The following is a 23,838-nucleotide window of genomic DNA, read 5'->3' on the forward strand; positions in this document are numbered from 1 at the left end:
CGCTTAAGGTCTTACCAGTGTCAGTCTCTGACTCTGTGCTTTTAAAATGGGGGTGGTAAACAAGTCTGGGGTCCATAGCCAACTGCCCCATTGCGTGAGAGAGCGCAGTGGGAGCTCCCAGAGTGGGGACCCTCCTAAGCCCCCCTTGACCTCCACTACGGCTCTTCTTAGATGGGGAAAGCTTTACTACAGAGAACAGAGGATGTTTTATGTAAGAGCCCAGTATTTCCTGTTCCAATAAAGCACCGAGAATGTTAAAAGTAAAGTGCAGATGTGCACTTACATGGGATTTTCCTAAACACTGTGTTGCACATGAAATGCTGGAAGCGCTCTGCGTAAAAACCAGGTCTGTGAACCGAAACCGTATCCTACAATACAAAAGGCAACAGAGCCATTAACAAAATTTTTTCCAAGTGTTTTTAGGCCATTAAATGCACAGCTCTTACCCCATCATGCACCAGGGCCTTCCAGGAGTGCTCCAATCGCTTAGCAAATCTAAAAAGGTAGGAGAAAAAAAGGTTACCAAAAACATGCATAAAAATAGATTTTCTCTTGCGATAGAAACCTGTATGACTGGAGGATGTCAATGATGCCAATGTAGATGAGTAACCTCTCTCCTTTTGGGTTACGAGCTGGAATGCCTCCCATGCTGCAAAATACAAGAGATGATTCAGAGATTGCAGGTATCAATGTTCGCGGGTGTGGAGTTCAGCTAGGAGACTCACTGGTCTTCTGAATCCAAAGCTCCCTTTCCCCGAGCCTCCCCCTGGATGGACTCCATGGCCGTACAGTAAAGACTCTTCTGGGCTTGCGGCCTGCGCTGATCTGGGGTCACTGCTCCCTCCGACACCCCGCTGTCTACCGGATAGCCCCCAGCCCGTTCTCGTTCCCGGCTGGCCTGGTCCATGTTGTGAATACCCATCAGCAGACTGTAATCCATGATTTTGAAACTCTGCAATAGCTTTTTTAATAAACACAAAACAATAGACTTAGTTTTCAGGAATAATCTCTAATAATGCCCACTGTTTAAGTAAGAAATGGTATGAAACTGACCACTATCCAGCAACATAACACTCTTGCCTAAAGCTGTGTACATGTTCGAAACCCCACAGCGTCACTCTTAAAAAAAAACAACAACAAAAAAAGCTGTTCTGCCACAGCACAACAACATATGCATATTCGGCGCAAACAAAATGCTAATTGCAGTTTATGACGTTTTGTCTCTTTCGATAGTTCACTGATGCATTTAAAATCCATCTTTAAATACAAGTTATCGTTATAGAAACTATATGATGTAGACACTATATGACTGGAATAATTCCTCAGACAATCTAATTTAAATGATCAATTTCCATTTATTGCAAATGTACAGAAAGTGGATCAAGTTTCTTGCCATTTAAAGGGATCGTTTGGGGCAACATTAAAAAGAAACTGAATTTTTTTGTCTAATTTTGTCTATCATTTACAGTCCCTATGTGAGACAAGCACACACATGTTTTTGTCTTTTGTGTATTTTAAATTGCAAAAATAAATATGAGGTGGTTAATGTATTCAATGGGTGTCATCTATTCTGCTTATGAAGCCTTCTAAAAACATCCAAAAAAACGGCAACAATACTCCATTTACATGTCGTCACCTGCGTATTAATCAAGTATTAGCGACTTTGTTAGTATAAGAGCTAACGCCAAAGAACTATTTGGTAATATTGCGCATTGATCACGCGCTGTACTGTAAATTATGCAACTATTGACATACTGTGCTGCGGTGTCAGCTCTGAGTTGATAAAATTTTGTACTGGATTATAAATCATGCCTCTCACTAGTAGAGTAGAAGGCTGAGGTCATGAGTTGGTCAATTTTGACATTCAACATATACCCGGTAGACATGGCGAATATGCTTGTTTGCTCCCTGCATTTTTTACCTGAGAATTATGATGATCATATAATCAGGGAACACAAGTCTTCTGTTCTAATATAAAAACATACCCGTCAGTCGGCATCCCAGTGGCAACATACATTGTACAGTTAGTGATTGCTTTACTATGTTCATAGATTGTATTTCTTTTTCAACACTTAGCAATACTGCTACATGATGCTTAGAGTTTTACTATAGTTAGATCTGCTATCACTCAGCTTCTACAACTTGTAGCTCATTCTCCTTATATTCAGGCTCAAAACTGATGTTCTGGATCATAATTTTCCCCAAAGTAGTCTTTTGTTGGCTCTCATGAAGTCTGCCATGATAAGTAGTTAGTTATAGCGAACGTTGTGTTGCGCTCTTTGAAATCAGTGCGTCGCCGTAATGCTTAAAATCACCAAAATACGTGAGTATTACATGTTTATATGAATGTATCTGTTAATACCTTACATATATACTTTAAGCACGAATATAAAATGTTGATGGAGGTTTTGGTATGTTTTTAGAGCAATTTATAGGCGAAATGAATAGAATCACCATTAGCTGAATTGTTAGCCACCTATTGCTAGCGTTTATTTGTGATTAACAGCATAAAAAAGAAAGACGTGTTATTGTCTCACCTAAGGATTGCGAATGACAAGCAATATACCAGAAAGTGCAAGTATATTCTATTGTAACAACAACATGACTGCAAATTGGTATTTGCTTCTCTGAGACTGCTTTTATGTATGTGCACTTGTGCATGCATTTGAACCCCTAAAAATGTTAAAAAAAAATCAAAAAAAAGGCACATATTCCTGCTCACCACTAACCTCGCACAGCGGGGTAGCAGTATGCAACACATGGCGGAATGGAAGTCATCTTTCAGTCAGCCCAAAACATGACTTCAAAAAAAAAAGAAAAACATATGTATTTACCGGTACACGCACACGCACACACACATATATACAAACCCCGTTTCCATATGAGTTGGGAAATTGTGTTAGATGTAAATATAAACAGAATACAATGATTTGCAAATCCTTTTCAACCCATATTCAATTGAATGCACTACAAAGACAAGATATTTGATGTTCAAACTCATACATTTTTTTTTTTTTTTTTTGCAAATATTAATTAACTTAGAATTTCATGGCTGCAACACGTGCCAAAGTAGTTGGGAAAGGGCATGTTCACCACTGTGTTACATGGCCTTTCCTTTTAACAACACTCAGTAAACGTTTGGGAACTGAAGAGACACATTTTTTAAGCTTCTCAGGTGGAATTCTTTCCCAATCTTGCTTGATGTACAGCTTAAGTTGTTCAACAGTCCGGGTGTCTCCGTTGTGGTATTTTAGGCTTCATAATGCGCCACACATTTTCAATGGGAGACAGGTCTGGACTACAGGCAGGCCAGTCTAGTACCCACACTCTTTTACTATGAAGCCACGTTGATGTAACACGTGGCTTGGCATTGTCTTGCTGAAATAAGCAGGGGCGTCCATGGTAAAGTTGCTTAGATGGCAACATATGTTGCTCCAAAACCTGTATGTACCTTTCAGCATTAATGGCGCCTTCGCGGATGTGTAAGTTACCCATGTCTTGGGCACTAATACACCCCCATACCATCACAGATGCTGGCTTTTCAACTTTGCGCCTATAACAATCCAGATAGTTCTTTTCCTCTTTGGTCCGGAGGACACGACGTCCACAGTTTCCAAAAACAATTTGAAATGTGGACTCGTTAGACCACAGAACACTTTTCCACTTTGTATCAGTCCATCTTAGATGAGCTCAGGCCCAGCGAAGCCGACGGCGTTTCTGGGTGTTGTTGCCTTGCATAGGAGAGTTTTAACTTGCACTTACAGATGTAGCGACCAACTGTAGTTACTGACAGTGGGTTTCTGAAGTGTTCCTGAGCCCATGTGGTGATATCTTTTACACACTGATGTCGCTTGTTGATGCAGTACAGCCTGAGGGATCGAAGATCACGGGCTTAGCTGCTTACGTGCAGTGATTTCTCCAGATTCTCTGAACCCTTTGATGATATTACGGACCATAGATGGTGAAATCCCTAGATTCCTTGCAATAGCTGGTTGAGAAAGGTTTTTCTTAAACTGTTCAACAATTTGCTCACGCATTTGTTGACAAAGTGGTGACCCTCGCCCCATCCTTGTTTGTGAATGACTGAGCATTTCATGGAATCTACTTTTATACCCAATCATGGCACCCACCTGTTCCCAATTAGCCCGCACACCTGTGGGATGTTCCAAATAAGTGTTTGATGAGCATTTCTCAACTTTATCAGTATTTATTGCCACCTTTCCCAACTTCTTTGTCACGTGTTGCTGGCATCAAATTCTAAAGTTAATGATTATTTGCCAAAAAAAAATGTTTATCAGTTCGAACATCAAATACGTTGTCTTTGTAGCATATTCAACTGAATATGGGTAGAAAATGATTTGCAAATCATTGTATTCCGTTTATATTTACATCTAAAACGGGGTTTGTATATATACGTATACGCATATACTGTATATACACACACACATGTATATGTAAGTATATATACATATATAAGCATACATATATACACATACATATATATGCATATATACATACATACATATGTGTGTGTGCGTGTGTGTGTGTGTGTGTGTATGTATATATATATATATATATATATATATATATATATATATATATATATATATATATATATATATATATACTAGAGATGCGCGGATAGGCAATTATTTCATCCGCAACCGCATCAGAAAGTCGTCAACCATCCGCAATCCACCCGATCTAACATTTGATCAGAACCGCATCCGCCCGCACCCGCCCGTTGTTATATATCTAATATAGACGATGCAAGGCATTAGTGAGGTTATAAAGCTTTTGCCTGTTAAAGAAAGGAGACTGATCCAATGCAGCACAGACATTCGCGTGCCACGCTGTCACGACCCAGACGCACACCAGTGCGCAATCATATGGGAGCCGCGCTGAGCGCACCTGCAAGCGCGTCTCGCTGCCGGCGACGGCCGGGTATATGGGCCCGACGCTCCAGCGCCATCCATTTTCAGGGCTAGTTGATTCGGCAGGTGGGTTGTTACACACTCCTTAGCGGGTTCCAACTTCCATGGCCACCGTCCTAGCTGCTGTCTATATCAACCAGGGTGAGCCCCACCCCTTTCGTGAGCGCACTGCGCGCGGAGTGACCCCTGTTACGCGCCCCCGGCAACAGGGGTGGCGGGCAGGTAAGCTGCGCGGGCGGAGCGCGCGGAGTGACCCCTGTTACGAGCCCCCGGCCACGGGGGTGGCGGGCAGGTAAGCTGCTTACCTGCTGCGCGTGACGCCGGCCGCGGCGAAGGCGGACGAGGCGGGGTGTCGGTGCGGTGGGCGCGGTGGTGACCCTGGACTTGCGTCGGGGCCTTCTCGCGGATCGCCTCAGCTACGGCTCCCGGTGGGGCCCTCTCGGGGGAAGGGGCCTCGGTCCCGGACCCCGGCGAGGCGTCCCTTCTCCGCTCCGTAAAAGTGTCCATCTCTTTTTTTTTTTTTCTTCTGTTGTGGCATATGCTGCAGGTGCCTGCTCGTTTTTCGTATGTGGGTAACAACATTTAACTATGTATATATATTTCCGAATTGGTTTAACTGCCACCCGCCTGAATCTATTTAAAATCTAATTTTTTTTTAACCACCCGACCCGACCCGACCCGCGGATAAAATCTAATTTTTTTAAATTTCATCCGCCCGATCCGCGGATAATCCGCGGAGTCCGCGGATTATCCGCGGAGTCCGCGGTTGTGCCCGCAAACCGCGCATCTCTAATATATACATATATATATTAGGACTGTGAATCTTTGGGTGTCCCACGATTCAATTCAATATTGATTGTTGGGGTCACAATTCGATTCAAAATCAATTTTTTCCGATTCAACGCGATTCTCGATTCAAAAACGATATTTTCCCAATTCAAAACGATTCTCTATTCATTCAATACATAGGATTTCAGCAGGATCTACCAGTCTGCTGACATGCAAGCAGAGTAGCAGATTTTTATAAAAAGCTTTTATAATTGTAAAGGACAATGTTTTATCAACTGATTGCAATAATGTAAATTTGTTTTAACTATTAAATGAACCAAAAATATGACTTATTTTATCTTTGTGAAAATATTGGACACAGTGTCTTGTCAAGCTTATGAGATGCGATGCAAGTGTAAGCCACTGTGACACTATTGTTCATTTTTTTTTTTTTTAATAAATGTCTAATGATTATGTCAATGAGGGATTTTTAATCACTGCTATGTTGAAATTGTAACTAATATTGATACTGTTGTTGATAATATTCATTTTTGTTTCACTACTTTTGGTTTGTTCTGTGTCGTGTTTGTGTCTCCTCTCAATTGCTCTGTTTATTGCAGTTCTGAGTGTTGCTGGGTCGGTTTGGTTTTGGAATTGGATTGCATTGTTATGGTATTGCTGTGTATTGTTTTGTTGGATTGATTAATGAAAAAAAATAAAAATAAATAAATGAAAAAATAAATAAATAAATAAATAATTAAAATAAAAATCGATTTAAATTTTTTTTAGAATCGACTCTGAATCGCACAACGTGAAAATCGCAATTCGAATTCGATTTGATTTTTTCCCACACCCCTAATGTATGTATATATATATATATATATATATATATATATATATATATATATATATATATATATATATATATATATATATATATATATATATATATATATATATATGTATGTATGTATGTATGTATGTATGTATGTATGCATGTATGTATGTATGTATGTATACACACACACACATATACATACCGGTACACATGTTTGTGTGTATATATATATATATATATATATATATATATATATATATATATATATATATATATATATATATATATATATATACACACACACACATACAGATATATACAGACACATACAGGATGATAAAAAAAGAATACGCCAAAATCAATACACATTTATTCAGTTCTAAAGCATTCTAACAGACAGACAGACAGACAGATCCCCAGCCCTAACTTTGTGTGACTTTTTTTGTGGGCGTATGTTAAAGACTAAGTTTATGTTTACCGTTGCCAGCAAATATCGATGACATGAAAGCTTGAATAACAGCAGCAATCCACACGGTGGATTGCGACATCCTGGGGCGCGTTTGGGAGGAATTCTCATATTGTCTTGATGTTGTCCGTGCTGCCGGTGGTGGCCATATTGAGCACTTGTAAAGCATGAAATAAATACTCGAAGTTATGTACAACACATGTTCAAGCTAGGTTTTCTATTGTTTAAAGCCAGCTACTTTTAAAGGCATAAGACACTCATGACTCTCTATAAACACAATATGAAGCTACACAAATAGTGGCTACTTAGATAATTAAACTTCTACATAGACAATAAATGGGACACAAAAAGCCGTCAAAAAGCTTTTTAAGTCGAAGTGTAAACTGTGACAGCCTCCTGACATTTATCATTCAGGGGGAAGGCATTAACAGAGCTGTTGGTCGGGTTACCTGAGAGGATCCAAAGTGTGTGATGATGTGTATCTTTTTTCACGCATGCAAGAAGAGGCAAAGTCATAGTGACTCAGCTAATTAACAAGACTATTGTAAATACATTGCTTGCCTTCTATAATGGATTATTGATTATTTGCTGCTAATAATATGTGCCTGCCCTGCAGCCTCTTCCATCATTCCAAGTTTAAGCTTCTATCAAAATAAACAAAGGATTAGTTTTCAGTTTTGCTCAAATAAAAGTTCTCCATTCGGCGCTTGAGAGATCAGCCTTCCACTCTTGAGCACACAGGAGCTCTATATCTATTACTACCACCTTTTTTTGCTAAGGATCACAGGGACACTGAAGCCTATCCCAGCTGACTGTGGGCAAAAAGACTGACTCCAAGTCGAGTCGCAGGTTAATCACAGGGCAAATACAACCAGTAACACCTACTAAGCTGTACACAACAGCTGCAGACTGCAGATATGGCATCTGTAAAGCTGACGTTTAGGGTAGAGTATAAAAAGAAAGTGCCGACATATGAAGCATACATTTTTAGAAGATTAAGTACCGGTAGTCAGAAATGAGAAAAAAATTAAAGAACTTAACAATTATATTAATCCTAATATATGCACTATACTTTAACAAGGGTGTCAAAACAAATGGGTCTTATACTGCTCAAGGATTAGAAATGATTGCATACCAGTAAGGCACTATAGCACATTTCCATAAATTCCATACTCCATAAATCTCAAGTTGTGTGAAGGATACATCTATATTCTTCTCCTCTGAGTCGAAACTGTGAATTTGGGAGCCTCCTCGCCCGAGCACAGCTAATCTAGTAAGATTGGTTAGAGGTTGAGGGTTAGCTTTAGCACTACATTGCCAGCCACTGCTCAGAGCTACAGAGAAACTAACCTCCCTCAGGCAGCTATATGGTAATGGTTAACAGTGACGAAGAATTGGATATTGGATATAATTCCAGACGGTCACCTGGATCACCCCCAAAATGTAATCACTTGCTCCTTATCCTATTTGTGAATTTTTTTTTATGTTTCATAAACAAAACTTTTTGTGCTATCTATAGCAGAATTAAAGAAATAAAGTTAAGGCGCTTGACAGCCATTCACTGATATGTCTGTGTGAGTGGAGGCATGGCCGCAAGCATACACAATCAAAAATGAGAAACAAGTGATTCGACTTCGAGCGGGATCCGGAACACTGCAGTATTATGCCTTACTCGTGCAGCCATTTTCGGGAGGCGAGTCGCTAACATAGCTCAGTGCTTTATTGTGGGATATACGGACTACAGGAGGTTTATGTTCTCTTTTCTAGTTATCATGAGTATCAACATTTCAACTTTTCTGTCACATTATACAGTGGGTCCAAACCCCTCATTGTACAAACTTTTCATTTATGAACTACAGACCGAATAAAATTATGTTTTGGTGTACGAAACCTTGTCTCTGTATATGATCATTTCAACCACCCAACTTTGCTTATCATTCACAATCATTATGAGAGACAAGAACACACGTTTTAAAAAATTTTTATGAGGCTTCTTAAAACAATACAAAACACCAGCTAAATGCAGTTAATGGTAGTCATCATTGTAGCCTTTAAAGCCCTTTAAAACAATTTAAAAACCTTCCATCAATGTTTATATATATAAAATGTAGTAACAGACATGTTCATAACAACACGTAATATGTATAATATTTACCTAATTTTGGTAATTTTAAACATTGTCGTAACTTCTTTCCTCAGCGCATTTATTTCAGTTTCCATAGCCACGCACTCCCAGCAACAAATGTGTGTTCCTACTTCTAGAAACAAACGCGTGTGTCTTCTAATCACGGCAGACTTAGTAACAGACAACAAAGACGACTATTTTTGGACAAATGAGGATTCACAACCGTATCTTTTTTAAGCTGAATATACGGAGGATGAACTAATAGTTATAGAAGCGAGCACGGAGAGAGGCTGAAAAGTTGAAGCAGACGGAAGCCGAGAGTGTGAGGTTGGCGTGACTTGACGTGGTAAATGTGGAACTGGGAGCCAAGCCATGCCAAAACTTCCTCGGTCAGCTTGACCAAACAGACAACTGTCCATCGAGTAAGTCACTATAATATTGATCATGATACATGCAGCATGTCATGCATATTAGTACAACTACAGTAAATATGCTGTCAAGCTAGCTGTGTACAAATAAAACATGAAATGTGGGCTAATATTTTGCAGATACTGTAACATGATTGTTCATGTTTTTCAGTCGGTACAGATTGGTGTCCTATCGCATTGTGTTGTGCATTACAAACTCAAAAGCGATTCAGCTGCTAACAAAAAAGCTAGCTTCCGGCTAATACCGTAGCATGCCGTCGCAAGGTGATGTGTTACTACTAGAGATGTCCGAAATGCTTTAAAATGTAATATCGGAAAATATCGGTATCGTTTTTTTTATTATCGTTTCTTTTTTTTTAAATCAACATAAAAAACACGAGATACACTTACAATTAGTGCATCAACCCAAAAAAACTCCCTCCCCCATTTACACTACTAACCATTAACAGTTAATTTTACTAATTTTCATTAATTACTAGTTTCTATGTAACTGTTTTTAATATTGTTTTACTTTCTTTTTTATTCAAGAAAATGTTTTTAATTTATTTATCTTATTTTATTTTATTTATTTTTTTTAAAAAGGACCTTATCTTCACCATACCTGGTTGTCCAAATTAGGCATAATAATGTGTTAATTCCACGACTGTATATATCGGTATCGGTTGATATCGGTATCGGTAATTAAGAATTGGACAATATCGGAATATCGGATATCGGCAAAAAAGCCATTATCGGACATCCCTAGTTACTACGTTAGGAAAATAGTTCCTCAGTGTTTGCTCTTCCAATAACAATGTAGCTACAGCTTGGTCATTTTACAGGTTACGGTACGTAAATGAAGTATTGTTGGCGGTTTTTGAATGCTATTTTAAAAGGATTTCAAGGCATAATGGATTGCTGCCATTTGCTGCATTGCTAGCAACCTATAACTTGCAGATTGCTACAAATTAAAATGCAAAGAAACAACAACTTTGGTTTTCTTGTCTCTCATAAGGATTGTGAACAATTGGAAAAATAACAAAAAAGTGCAGTTCCCCTTTAAGGCTCCCAGGTGCTCAATGCGAATTTAGTCAGCAAAGTGAAGGTGTTGAATGGTAAATAAATGGTAAAAGGATTTTACTTGAATAGTGTTTTTCTACCTTCAGAGTACTCAAAGCGCTTTGACACTACAACCACATTCACCTACTGATGACACAGCATCAGGAGCACCTGGAGGATTAGTATCTTGCTCAAGGATACTTCGGTATGGTCACTGGGGACAGAGGATCAAACCCGCAAACTTCAGGATGGGAGACAACCATTCTACCACCTGAGCCATGCTGCTAGCTACTGTGCTACTTTGTGTGTGTTTTAATTTTTTTTACAACAAACGACAAGAGACGTGGGGTTTGAAACATTTGGGAAGTAACCACAGTGTTGTTGACACTGCCCTCCACCATCTCCCCTTCCGCTGCACGCAAAGATTTATCAACAAGTTAGAATAGATTTTATATTATATTCTTAACCCTTATAGCGACCTGGCTGTTCAAGTTTTGTGATTTCAAACTGAGGGCTAATGACAGTGCGTGTCGGAAGGGCAGCTACAAGTGAAGACAGATCAGCTGTTTGTTGTTTTGACTGGGATATTAAATACACAATACTGTATAGTGCTTTATATATTGTATTTAAGGTGCACAAACCTTGACTAAAATATGGACTTTTTTTTAAATTGAGGATGGAACTCATTCTCCATCTCTCATTTCTTTTCTCTTAAACTTTTCTGTTTACGAATACTGTTTAGCAACCAATGCTTCACTTTTACTTTATTTTCGCTTTTGTTTTTTTGTTTAAAGGTAATACTTTCAATATGAAGAAGGCCGACAAAAAGGAAAAGAGGAAACTATTTTCTTATTAATTATTAATTATTATATTTTAATTTTCTCACTTAGCACAACAACAACAACAACAACAAAAACAATCCCTGGTAATGCAGTAGAATAAACAAATGCCACTGGAAACTTTGTGAGAAAGTTTCAACAAGTTTCTTGCGTAAGGAATGTCATTTTGATGGTTGCCTATTTTAGAAACAATCGTACTTCTGTTAATGTACTTTCAAATCGGCAGAGGTATTTCAGTGCACCCTCCTAAAGTAAAATCCAAAGTGTACTTTTCTGACTCACCAGGCAGTCCCTCTGTATAGTCTTGCTCAGGGCGTTGTAGTTGTCTGATTCCAGCTGCAGGCCATCAGGCATATCCTGGATAAAATCTAGATCTTTGTATGTGGGAACAGCCTTTTCCCTCTCCTTAGGCGACGCTCGTCTCTTATAGGTGGAGCCTTTCATGTCATATTTGAGGTGCATGGGGATTATCCGGGGCAACAGATTGTTCATCACACAGATACGAATATTCTTGCCCCCCGCCTGAACGCAGTAGAGTCCGTAGAACTTGGGCAGGAGTGTCCGCTTGTTTTGGTTTATGTTCTAGATGAAAATAAATATTAAATGATTAATTACAGCCAAAAATTTTCGTGATGCAGTCATATTATTTTGCTACCAATAAATTTATGCTTACCAAAAAGTATCCAGGAAGCAGTTTCTGGAGAAACTCTGCCTCTTTGTGCTGAACCGTTTTGATAATAAACTCGTCGTCACTGGAGACATAGAAGAGCGATCCACTGGCTCCAGGGTTGGAGAGCTCGATCAGTGGCTCGTTACACAGCGAATACTTGCAAAGAAAGAGCGGTCTGTTAATTTCTAGTCTGAGATGCAATTTTTTATTTGATTTGAGAACGGTTACAAAAAGGGTCTGAGGGTTTATTATGGCTTTGTACTAACCAGGTAGTCATCTGGCCGAATTCCAAACAGCTCTCTGAAGTAACGAAAGGCGATGGGAGCGTAGGTCTTAAAACGAAAGTCGCTGTAGTGATGAGCTGGAGTCAGGTTGCTGCCTTCACTGGAAAGAAAACATCAAGACACGATGAAGTCGGGCCAGTTTATTTTGACACTCCTTGCATTGGCAGCTGTTGACATAAGCGGTTGTCAACATAGCCAAAATCTAAATTGAATCTAGCCAGTGCTTGTGCGTTTACTTGTGACTTTGTCCAGACACATAAGCAGAATGGGCGATAAGGGATTTTTAGTTTGCTGGCATGGTTTCTCTCCATTCGTGTATAATTTTATTTAGATTGTTCTGTTTCCATTTTGGGACGGCGTAACTCAGATGATGGAGCGGTCGTGCCAGCAACTTGTGGGTTTAAGGTTCGTAGGCGCAAATTGGCAGACATGCTTCCGTCAGTCTACCCCCGGGCAGCTGTGGCCACAAAAGTAGCTTTACACCATCAACGTGTGAATGTGGAGTGAGTGAATGAATGATGGGTTCTCAGTTCTCTGTAAAGCGCTTTAAGTGTCTAGAAAAGTGCTATATAAATCTAATTAATTATTTTTATTATTATTATTATTATTATTATTATGTGATACTTGACAGTCTTATCCAATAGAGCTGCTGCAATAAATTTGTTGTATGACTACAACAATACTCATGCTTTAATACATACACAACATCTTTCTTTGGGTCGCTAACAATCTAAAGAATAAAAATCAAATGTGTGCATTTTGTTAGTTGCTGCGGTAGAGTGCTTTTATTTTTATGTTTAATTTGGACTGAACAGTAAGTCACTAAACTAGGGCTGCATCAATCAATTATTTTAGTAATCGAGTAATCTATTAGTTTGTTCATTTAATTTAGTTATTAGATAAAATACACTTTACCCCAATGCATTTGTAGGGAAAATACTAAAAATAAACAAAAATAGTTGTGCTTGCCATAGCCTTCATTCTTTTTACCTGATAAATGCCCATCATCAACATTATAATTGCACATTTTACACATCATGGTTTTTGTAGTATCAGCAAGTCGAAATGAATGCCTTTTAATGGCACTTAAAATAAATGTAATGCCCATGTCCTTTGCAGATATGTATTATATATAGTCAAAAGCTTACAATTGTCTGTATGGACAAAATTGTAAGCATTTGACAATAATTTTGAATAGTTTACATTACCGGTAACTGTTTTTTTTTCTCACTGTTGCTTTCTAGTGAATTAGAATTGTCTCAAAAGACTGTTTAATGTGAACATGTATTTTCATTTTCATATATTTTGTACAGCAGAAGTTGCTTTGTAGCAGAAGAAAGACATTTACACTTAATTGCTGCCTGCCTTTAATCGCCGACTTGTGATTAGCTAATATCATGTGTAATTTCACCGCACTGATGCCCATTGAGTAAATTTTACACTGCAGAACGCCTCTCTGAGTTTACCGTTGACAGGTTTTAAGCAGCGTACACTAATGATGACAATTAAAAAAAGGTCATGAAAACTTCCCACATCCTTAGAGACAATGTAATTGCTGCTGCGAAAAAGCTAAGTACGGTACTATCTTTCTATCTGTGTGCTTGTAATTGTTTTACAGTTTTCTTTATTCTTCCTCAAACATATTTAGTAGTCTTATCACACTTACAAAGCACCCACTGTCTGTCTCACCACCTCTCTCTCAGCTGCCTAGCTAGCTGCTAAGCTAAAAAAGCTAAACTAGTCGCGGTCCAAAGCAACTACAGTATTTTTCAGACTATAAGTCGCAGTTTTTTTCATAGTTTGGCCGGGGTGCGACTTATACTCAGGGGCGACTTATGTGTGAAATTATTAACACATTACCGTAAAATATCAAATAATATTATTTAGCTCATTCACGTAAGAGACTAGACTTATAACATTTCATCGGATTTAGCGATTAGGAGTGACAGATTGTTTGGTAAACGTATAGCATGTTCTATATGTTATAGTTATTTGAATGACTCCTACCATAATATGTTATGTTAACATACCAGGCACGTTCTCAGTTGGTTATTTATGCGTCATACAACATACACTTATTCAGCCTGTTGTTCACTATTCTTTATTTTAAATTGCCTTTCAAATGTCTATTCTTGATGTTGGGTTTTATCAAATACATTTCCCCAAAAAATGCGACTTATACTCCAGTGCGACTTATATATGTTTTTTTCCTTCTTTATTATGCATTTTCGGCCGGTGCGACTTATACTACGGAGTGACTTGTACTTCGAAAAATACGGTATGCTCCGAAGGTGTCTGTTCCCTCACGCTGCTGCTACTGTTCCGAAGACAGCAGGAACTCGACTCGGTGAAAGAAACATTGCGAGTATGGCTCCCTGCTCTTCGTGCACCGTTCTCATGGATAGGTTGGCCCTACTAGAGGACCATGTCCGCCAGTTAGAGAAGAGTCATTTTGTAACTTTAGACGCCGCGGACACGTTTGCTCGCGTTAGCTGCCGCAAGCTGAGTAGCCCAACTTGTAGCAGCCCTAAGTGGCCTACAAGTCATGGTGAACCAGTTGAAATACACAATAGATTTAGCTATTTAGCAAATCCTACACCCCAGTCTACCAGACACCAGACCTTAGTCATAGGGAACTCCATCACCCGGAACATACAGTTTACTAAACCAGCATAATTAAGTGTATTCCCGGGGCCAGAGCACCTGACATTGACGCTCGTCTAAGGGAGCTGACTCGCAACAGGCCTAGTAAACACGTACGACAGGTTAATCGCAACACTAGCTATGCAAACATAGTTATAATATGTCGGCTCCAATGACACTAGGTTGAGACAATCAGAAATTACAAAGAGGAACATAGCTCGGACTTGTAGTCTCGCTGGAAAGATGTCTTGGCATAGAGTACTTGTCTCTGGCCCACTGCCTGCGAGAGGCAATGATGGGAGGTACAGCAGATTAGCCTTGCTTAACAAGTGGCTTGCTAGTTTTTGTACAGAACAGGGACTAACATTTATTGATAATTGGGCCTCTTTTTGGGGAAAACCGGGCTTGCTGAGGAGGGCCGGCCTTCACCTTAACTGGGAATGCGCCATCACTCTTTACAGAAATATAGACTACTGTTTGAATCACCCTTGACTAACTACACTAAAGCAAGCTCAGACACAGGCAATTACAGTGTCTGTTAGTCTGGGTGAGGAGTCAGTTAAGCTACAACTAACCAGCGTCAGGCTGGAAAATTCCTGCACACGTAGCATTTCTCGTAGAATAATATGTAACTCACTTAACCTTTTTTTGTAGTGACTGTGCCATCAAGGCTTTTTCTAATTAAATTATTTGATTAATAATAGCAGCCCTAAACTAGACAGTAGTTCTTCACGATGCTAAGCAATAATGAGGAAGTTAACAATACTACAACACGTCAACATAATCAGACTGATTTTTCATAGCCTTATGGGTCTCAAATTTTGTGTCAACAAAACTGGTCAGCAGCAACTTAAGGTGGAACTGCACTTTTTTGGATTGGGCCTATCATTCTATCTATGTTGGCCCTGTGATGAGGTGGCGACTTGTCCAGGGGGTAAGACAACAACAAAAGGTTTTTTTGTTTGTTTGTTTTTTATCTACTCCAACTAGTAAATAAATGCAAGCCCATGAGAGTTGCTCCTTTCTGCCTATAAAGTGCTTAAAAAAATCCAAACACTTCCATCAACGTTTTATAAACATGCTGTAATTATATATTAGGGTTGTAACGGTACGTGTATTTGTATTGAACCGTTTCGGTACGGGGGTTTCGGTTCGGTTCGGAGGTGTACCGAACAAGTTTCCACACGAACATATTAAGTAGCCGCCTACGCTTCCTTCTGCCTCTGTTTCTGTCAGTACTCTACACAGCACCCAGCATTGTCCCACCCACACAACCATCTGATTGGTTACAAACAGAGCGGTAACAGCCAATCAGCAGTGCGTATTCAGAGCGTTAACAGCCAATCAGCAGTGCGTATTCAGAGCGCATGTAGTCAGTGCTTAGCGTTTAGCAGGTAGGCATCAGGCTGCGGACTCTCCCCAAATTATAATAAACACCTCCCAGTAGTAACATCACTATGAGCCCGTTGACCTTCTAGAAATATAAAAGGCAGCTCAGCTCGCTCGCAGTCCTGGCTTGAGGTGAAGGCTAATTCGCTTTTAGCGTAGCGTTAGCTCATTTTGCGGTGTGTGTGTGCGCGTGTGTGTGTGTGTGTTATGGACAGCAAAGCCCTGTCTGTCTGTTATTTCACTTTACCTTTTTCTGTGTTGATTGAGCTGTGTTGAAGCAGCAAAAAAGAACATTATGTTAAATGAAGAGTTTCTGTCTAGTTGATATAATAATGTAACTGCATCATTAAGCCTACATGAACTCCATGGTGTTCAGGGATGAATAGTCTCTCCTATTGCTATTGTACCATTTTTTCAGCTATAGTTACATTAATCATTAGTAATGCAGCAGCCTAGTTTTGAATGGCAGGGTCCCTGCTATCACATGTTGATAAAAATATAACAATTACATAATAAATCAACTACAGGCTTCCCAAATGCTGTAATAAATTAAGCATGATGAGTTGACTTGAAACTGTTTAATGTTGCACTTTTTATATGTAGAAGAAAAGTTTTGTCATTTTATTTAAATCCGAGCAACAACTTGAGGCAGTTTAATGTTGATTAACGTGGACAGAATTATTATAGTGTTCCCAAAGTTAAAAGGATAAAGCCATTGTTCACAAATTTGGTAAATAAAAAAACAAAAAATGTATATTTTGTTGTTTTCTTACTGTACCGAAAATGAACCGAACCGTGACCTCTAAACCGAGGTACATACCGAACCAAAATTTTTGTGTACCGTTACACCCCTAGTGTATATGTAATGTACCAGTAGTAACAGGGACATTCATAATAACATGTAATATTTACATATTTTGCTCATTTTAAGCATATGGCAGCACAATAATTTCATAGACACATCTGTTTACTTTTTCCCTTCAACTACAACACTGACAACAACTCAACAGATAGCAACAAACATAAATAAACATTACTTACTGAACAATGTCTGCTCTCAGTGGGATGCCGACTCTTAGGATGTTGATATATTCCCATTTAGATGAAGAATGACTCATAATCCTCGCAAAAGGTTAAAAACAAAAGGGAGGGTGCAAACCACCGTCTTTCGCTAGTCTTTCTCGCCATCTCCCGGTCTAAGTTGGCTGTCAAATTTTACCAACTTCTCAGTTTATGTCCATATCATTTTACTATTAAGGTGAGAGGTATGATTTATAAGAGACTAAACTTTCATAAACTCTGAAGCGAGAAATCAGATTACCAGCTGATGCTGTAAATACAGCAGCATAAGGAAATTGCCTCTCTGTGATCAATCTGTCACTAAATGTATGTAGGTCCCTAACGTTAGCGCTTATAATAAAAATATCGCTAATACTTGGTTAATATTCAGGTCACGAAATGTAAATGGAGTATTATTGGCGCTTTTAGGATGGTTATTTCTTGGGTTTTATGGTTGGAATAAACGCAATAGACGCAATGATATCATAGCATATCATAAGGATTGTGAATTATAGGTTGAACTCGGGAAAAAAAAGTGTATTTCCCCTTTAAGCGGGCACGTTTTCAGTACTAAGAAAAACAGTGAACTTGATGTTTGATATAAAAAGGTTATTCACATGAGCGGGTTCCGCTGTAATAAGAAAACATCATCGGCTTTGCTACCAACCTGGGGAAGAAGATACTTTCAACAACCACAAAATCCTGCATGAGCACATCTCTCTCTGCCTTTTGGCTCAAACTGCCGACCGTGTGAGTGATGCCCAACTGAATGGCACCTTTTAGAGCAGAGGATGTTGTCTACAGAACATAGAGAGGAAGATACTTGTTACCAAATGGAACAAATGACAATTTACCGCTATACTGTTGCTGGTGTCAATCAACCAGTGTCAATAACAGTGTTACGACCCCCTAGAGCCAGCTCTAACCTTTTTGTAGGTGGTCTCTCCGGTGGTGGTCTCAACTCCCCGGTGTCCAATGGTCTTCTTCATACTCTGAGCTGAGGAGCCAGGCATCTGAGTGAAGGGTAGAAGAAGGCATACAAACAGTACATGAATGTTTCTAGAAAACTATGAAACTAATCAAATGTAATTTTATCTATTATATCATTTAGGGGTGCACAAGAAAAAAATATTAAAATTTGAATCGCAATTCTTATTCATCCCGATTCCAAATCGATTAATAATTTTCAAAAAAAGATTAAAAAAACAAAACGATAATTAATTTTTAAAACGACATGTTTAGGCCATCTCCATACAACCAGAAGGAGCTTTTCGAAGCTGTAATAAAATGTTTTATTATAGTTATTATACCAACGAATACATTAAATAAAATAGTTTTGAATTGAGAATCGATTCTGAATCGAATAGTCACCCAAAATCGGATCGGTAATCCAAAGATTCACACCCCTGATTTTATCAATTGAAAGTACAGCATACAAAAAACAACCATCTGTACACATTAGGGGCGCAACAATATGAAAATTTGATACCATGGTATTGTGACCAAAATTATCATGTTATTATTGCGGTATTGTTGAATATGCTCAATAAGTACTTCTACACATCTAAAATCTTAAAAAACATGTTTTTTAAATAACTAAAATAAACAAGGCCACTGTTACAGGGTCTCTGCAGGTTTCAACAAGTCAAATTTAAGACTTTTAAAAACGTGTTTAAGACCTTATTAAAAAAATAATTTAATACCATTTCACATTCTTACAAAAAAAAAATGTTCAAACACATTAAGGAAAAACAGAGGTAAGTAAATGATTTCATTCACTGCTCTTTCACATTGGAAAACAAAATAGTGAAACTAACTAAATTCACCAGAAACTTCTCTATTGTAAACAAAGTAAAAAATATTAGCAAACATCATACAATATTTTTTTTTAGATTTGACATATAACTGTTTTCTTGCAAAAGGTGCAGTGAGCTTCTTATCAAGTGTTTCAGGTAACAACAACCAGAATGCCAGAAATGTTAGAGGAAAGTACAACAATATATTGTTTGTAAAAGGGAATGTTAGCATCTCTGCTAAAGTTAAATGGTTAACTTTTGCAGTATTTTTACAGCTGTCAGAATTCAGCAAACAGATAAAAACATCTATAGTACTACTACTACTGTATCTGCACAAAGGTGTCAAAACAGAGAGAGCAGACAGAGCAATTGTCTAAAAAGAAAGAAGGTGATAGCTTGCAAGCCTCAAACAGATTTTGGATGTGAATAATGTGGATAATATTCACATTTGCAAATCTCCCTTGCTTTCCTCACCCTACCATAAACTGAGTGTAACCAATAAACAGAACCTTTGTAGCTTTTAATGTCAATTGCTGTATAAACTTGGAGAAAAGATTAATAAGCAGGACAAGCTGAACTGAAAATATTGGAATAAATGATATAAATAATATATGAGAATTATGTTTTTTTTATAGTTTTACTGCTGGGGGTACACTACTACCACAGAGAAATTAGCGTGTGATTACTGTTGATAATAACATTATTTCACAAGTAAACATCTCATATTGATATCCTTCGGCAATTTGTGACATTTTACCCACGTAACACTCCTTTGGTGAAGTTAAATTGAACTTTGTATAGTTGTGCAAGTGTTTTTGGCGTTTCAGCATCTTTTGACAGACACTAATCCCGGATTTTTTACTTTTACATTATCATTCCATTCACTTTCACCGCAATCTTTATAAAGGCTTCCCTCCTCTATGGCTCCACATTAGAGTCCTAAACACTTCATTTTGTTTCCATCCACCGACTTCAAGCATGCATTAAATTGATTGTTCTGGAGCCATAAATCGTTTAACTTCGGGCTGGGCGATTTGGCCGACAACTATATCAAGACATACGTTTTTCATATTGATCGATATCGATAATTATTGATACTTTTTTTAACTTATTTAAGCCTGCTAATAAATACAGTAAAACGATATCCAACTTACCAAGGGTGCTATTTATCATTGGAGAAGAGCCAGGTAGGACGAGCGCGGCTAAATTAGTATTACAATAATTAAAGTACATTTGAAGGTAGTTGCAGATTTGAGACACTAGTTGGCAGTAGTGTATAAGCTATTGAACACTACACAGACTAGTTTGGAAAGCTACTCATTAAACTGACACATTGGAAGTGTCAGGATGTTACCGCACGCTTGCATTAAAACCAACAAAACTAAAGACAAGTTTCTGTTATTGAGTTGATATATCAAGATATTACAGTTTCTCTTCTCCCTCCGTGCAGTGAATCCACAGTAAGACAGAAAGACGGCGCAACCACACCAGTGTTATGAGAGTAGCGTATGTGTGTGTGCTCCTTTAAGAATGGCAGTGTGTACTATTGGGCAAGTGACATCAGTGAGAGAGTGGAAGAGTGAATCGTGCAGCAGTAGTGGTGACTGGCGAATGTTTTCCGGTTGTGTCCTGCAAATATAAGAATAAAGCGACCAAATTGTCACGAGTCAGCGGCCTCGCAATTCGACCCGAAAGCGGAGCTCAGAAGACCCACTGTCGGGTAAAGTGAAGGGTGTTACGCCCGACGAAAACATTGGTCAAGGATGGTACGTCTCCCCTGCGCTCCTCGATTACGGACTGGGAACCAAACAGCAGGAAAGGTGTAACACTCGGTAGTTGATACTGTTAAGTGATTGGCTGTTAGCGTGTCTCTCCCATTGCTCGGTAAATACTGTTATCTGATTGGCTGTTGCTCATTTCCTGTTTCCTGTTCGTTGGGTTCCCTAAGCGCGAGTGCCTTCATAAAACAAATCTTGCTTCATAAGTTCTGGTTTCTTTCGAACAAAAAATATAAATAAATATCAAATATTTTATCGAACTAATTTTATTTTGATATCGAGTCTGTGTCTTAGGGCTGGACAATATGGCCTTTTTTTTAATATCTTGATATTTTTAGGCCATGTCACGATACACGATATATATCTCGATATTTTGCCTTAGCCTTGAATGAACACTTGATGCATATAATCACAGCAGTATGATGATTCTGTGTCTACATTAAGACATTCTTGTTCATACTGCATTAATATATGCTCATTTTAAACTTTCATGCAGAGAGGAAAATCACAACTAAGTCAATTTACCAAAACTGTATTTATTAAACGGTTATTAAGCAGTGGCACAAACATTCATGTAATTTCAAAACAGAAAGTGCAAGATTGTCAGAGACATTTTAAAACAAGCTATGAGTGCACTTTTGTGCATGATGTCACTAAGATGACATATCAAAACAACACTAAATTAAAGTGCACTTTGTGTACAGAACGCCACTACAATAGTTTAAAACAAATAAAGTGCACTTTTGTGCATGATGTCACACAAGATATTTCAATAACTGTCAAATAAAAATGAGCTGCATAATAGGAAATCAAATCGCTATGTGGTAGGTTACGGCGGACGTAATCTCCTTCTGTTGTTCACTATTTTTTTCATACGGTGTTGATCTGGAAATGGTTTTGTTGGTGTGGCACCGAACGGAGATGTTGACATGCGGAGTAAGCACTCTTCATTCTCTAGCGGGTGACTTTTCAAATGATGCTACATATTAGCAGTAATGCTACTTTTTGTAGCAACGCTTTTGCCCCACACTTGACAAATTACAGTAGTCTGACATATTTCCACTTGAAGCCAAACCACTGCCAGATGATGGACCCTGTGCTGTTTTTCTTGGGAATTAATTCTTCCTTCATTTGTTAACAGATTCGCACCTTCTTTCTCTCGTATTACCACTCACACCACAGCTAACGTTACCCATGCTGCTACCTCTCCGCTCCGAGAGGGCGTGTACGTATGTGACGTATGTAAGAAGGTGCGCTTGCTGTCTGTGAGAAGGAGAGACAAGAAAGAGTGAAAAAAGCCTGTAGTTTAATGCCCACAGCTAAAAGCAACTGTGTGAGAACATATACTCGAATATCACGATATAGTCATTTTCTATATCGCACAGAGACAAACCCGCAATATATCGAGTATATCGATATATCGCCCAGCCCTAATGTGTCTATTGCGATATATATTGATATTGTATTATTGGCCCAGCCCTAGTTGAACTTGCATTTACCCATCTTATGCAAGTAATTGGGCTTTCCTGTGGGCTTTCGTTAAGTTTTCTTCGCTGCTCTGCGAAGCTGTTACAACACACCGCTGTGCACGCACTACACGCTAGCTGATGGTGCACGATAGATTCCGACCGGGTCAGCACAGGTTTTTTGATTGATTGAAACTTTTATTAGTAGATTGCACAGTACAGTACATATTCCGTACAATTGACCACTAAATGGTAACACCCGAATACGTTTTTCAACTTGTTTAAGACGGGGTGAACGTTAATCAGTTCATGGTAGCCTATTTCTTTTCCGTTTTGTAGTTACGTTATAGCGTCCTCAAAAATCAAAACAATTAAAAGCAAGACTGAAGTTTAAGCATGTTTTAAAACAAGTAAAGTTAATAGGATTTTGAAAGGTCTTAAAAATATATTTAAGACCTTTCCTGAGATTTTCGGAGAATTCTACACATTTTAAGGCTTTAAATTCACATTGTTGGATTTATGACTAAGATCCCTGTGTTAGAAAGCCCACTATTTTGTATGTTCTGTGTTTCTTATGCTTCACTGATAAGAGTGTTCTGGCAGGCAGTATTGTGTACTACACTTTTCAGTGGTCCTGGAAGGCACTGTAAATACACCTATGTCATTTCCTCCGAGTATAGAACGATCACCCTGTTCTAAGAGAACACAGCTTGTAGGTTCAATGTGCACAATTTAATATCTTAGTTCCTCAGACAGCCATGTGTTTATAAACATTTAGAATGGGGTATGTCATTTGTTAACGGGGAAAGACGCTAATGTTTCTTGTTTTCATGTCAACATTTAAGCTAGCGCCAGTCCGTCAGAGCTCATCTAAGTACTTCGATGAGCTAAGTACTATAAATATATATAACTATATAAACCATAGTTGTTCAAAACTTTTAATTTAAAACAATAATACTAACTGCTAAGAGATTTACTGCGGTTATCATTAATACTGTTTGTACACAAGGACAACCTAATTACTTTAAATATAAATTATTTATGAAAAGTTTTGTCTTCAGAAGATGATCATGCTCAATATGACATCAATGTCAAATAAGTATCATTTGTTAATGATTTATTTTGGTTACTACAGTTGAAGTAGCAGGTCATTTACTATTTTATGATAGTATTTTTAGATATATACCATATTATCTCAAATAGTGGCCTCTTCTCTAATAGATGGCGTGCCAAAATTAATGGTGCTTCATTTAAAATAAACACCAACCTTCAACTAAGTATCCTCTATGTAACATCCCCCCATTTGTAGACACAACA

The 23,838-nt window shown here is 38.4% G+C and overlaps 1 protein-coding gene across 7 annotated transcripts in view; it reads right to left on the minus strand.

Annotated features, from left to right (window-relative positions):
* Window positions 1–23,838, minus strand: part of LOC133620899 (phosphatidylinositol 4-phosphate 5-kinase type-1 alpha-like) — a 112,893-nt gene that overhangs the window by 41,865 nt on the left and 47,190 nt on the right. For all 7 annotated transcript variants that reach the window (XR_009817583.2, XR_009817584.2, XR_009817582.2 and 4 more), the window contains 10 exons: window positions 18,408–18,494; window positions 18,149–18,279; window positions 12,373–12,490; window positions 12,110–12,262; window positions 11,719–12,018; window positions 726–961; window positions 566–649; window positions 447–495; window positions 284–368; window positions 16–186 (listed from right to left, as the gene is read on the minus strand). Coding sequence is in view for 4 of the 7 variants with exons in the window: in XM_061982531.2 (XP_061838515.1) it covers window positions 16–186; window positions 284–368; window positions 447–495; window positions 566–649; window positions 726–961; window positions 11,719–12,018; window positions 12,110–12,262; window positions 12,373–12,490; window positions 18,149–18,279; window positions 18,408–18,494 (1,414 nt within the window). In the remaining 3 variants the exon portion in view is untranslated. The remainder of the gene's footprint in view (window positions 1–15; window positions 187–283; window positions 369–446; window positions 496–565; window positions 650–725; window positions 962–11,718; window positions 12,019–12,109; window positions 12,263–12,372; window positions 12,491–18,148; window positions 18,280–18,407; window positions 18,495–23,838) is intronic.

The sequence above is a fragment of the Nerophis lumbriciformis genome, linkage group LG21 (genome assembly GCF_033978685.3).
Source record: "Nerophis lumbriciformis linkage group LG21, RoL_Nlum_v2.1, whole genome shotgun sequence".
Classification (NCBI taxonomy): domain Eukaryota; kingdom Metazoa; phylum Chordata; class Actinopteri; order Syngnathiformes; family Syngnathidae; genus Nerophis; species Nerophis lumbriciformis.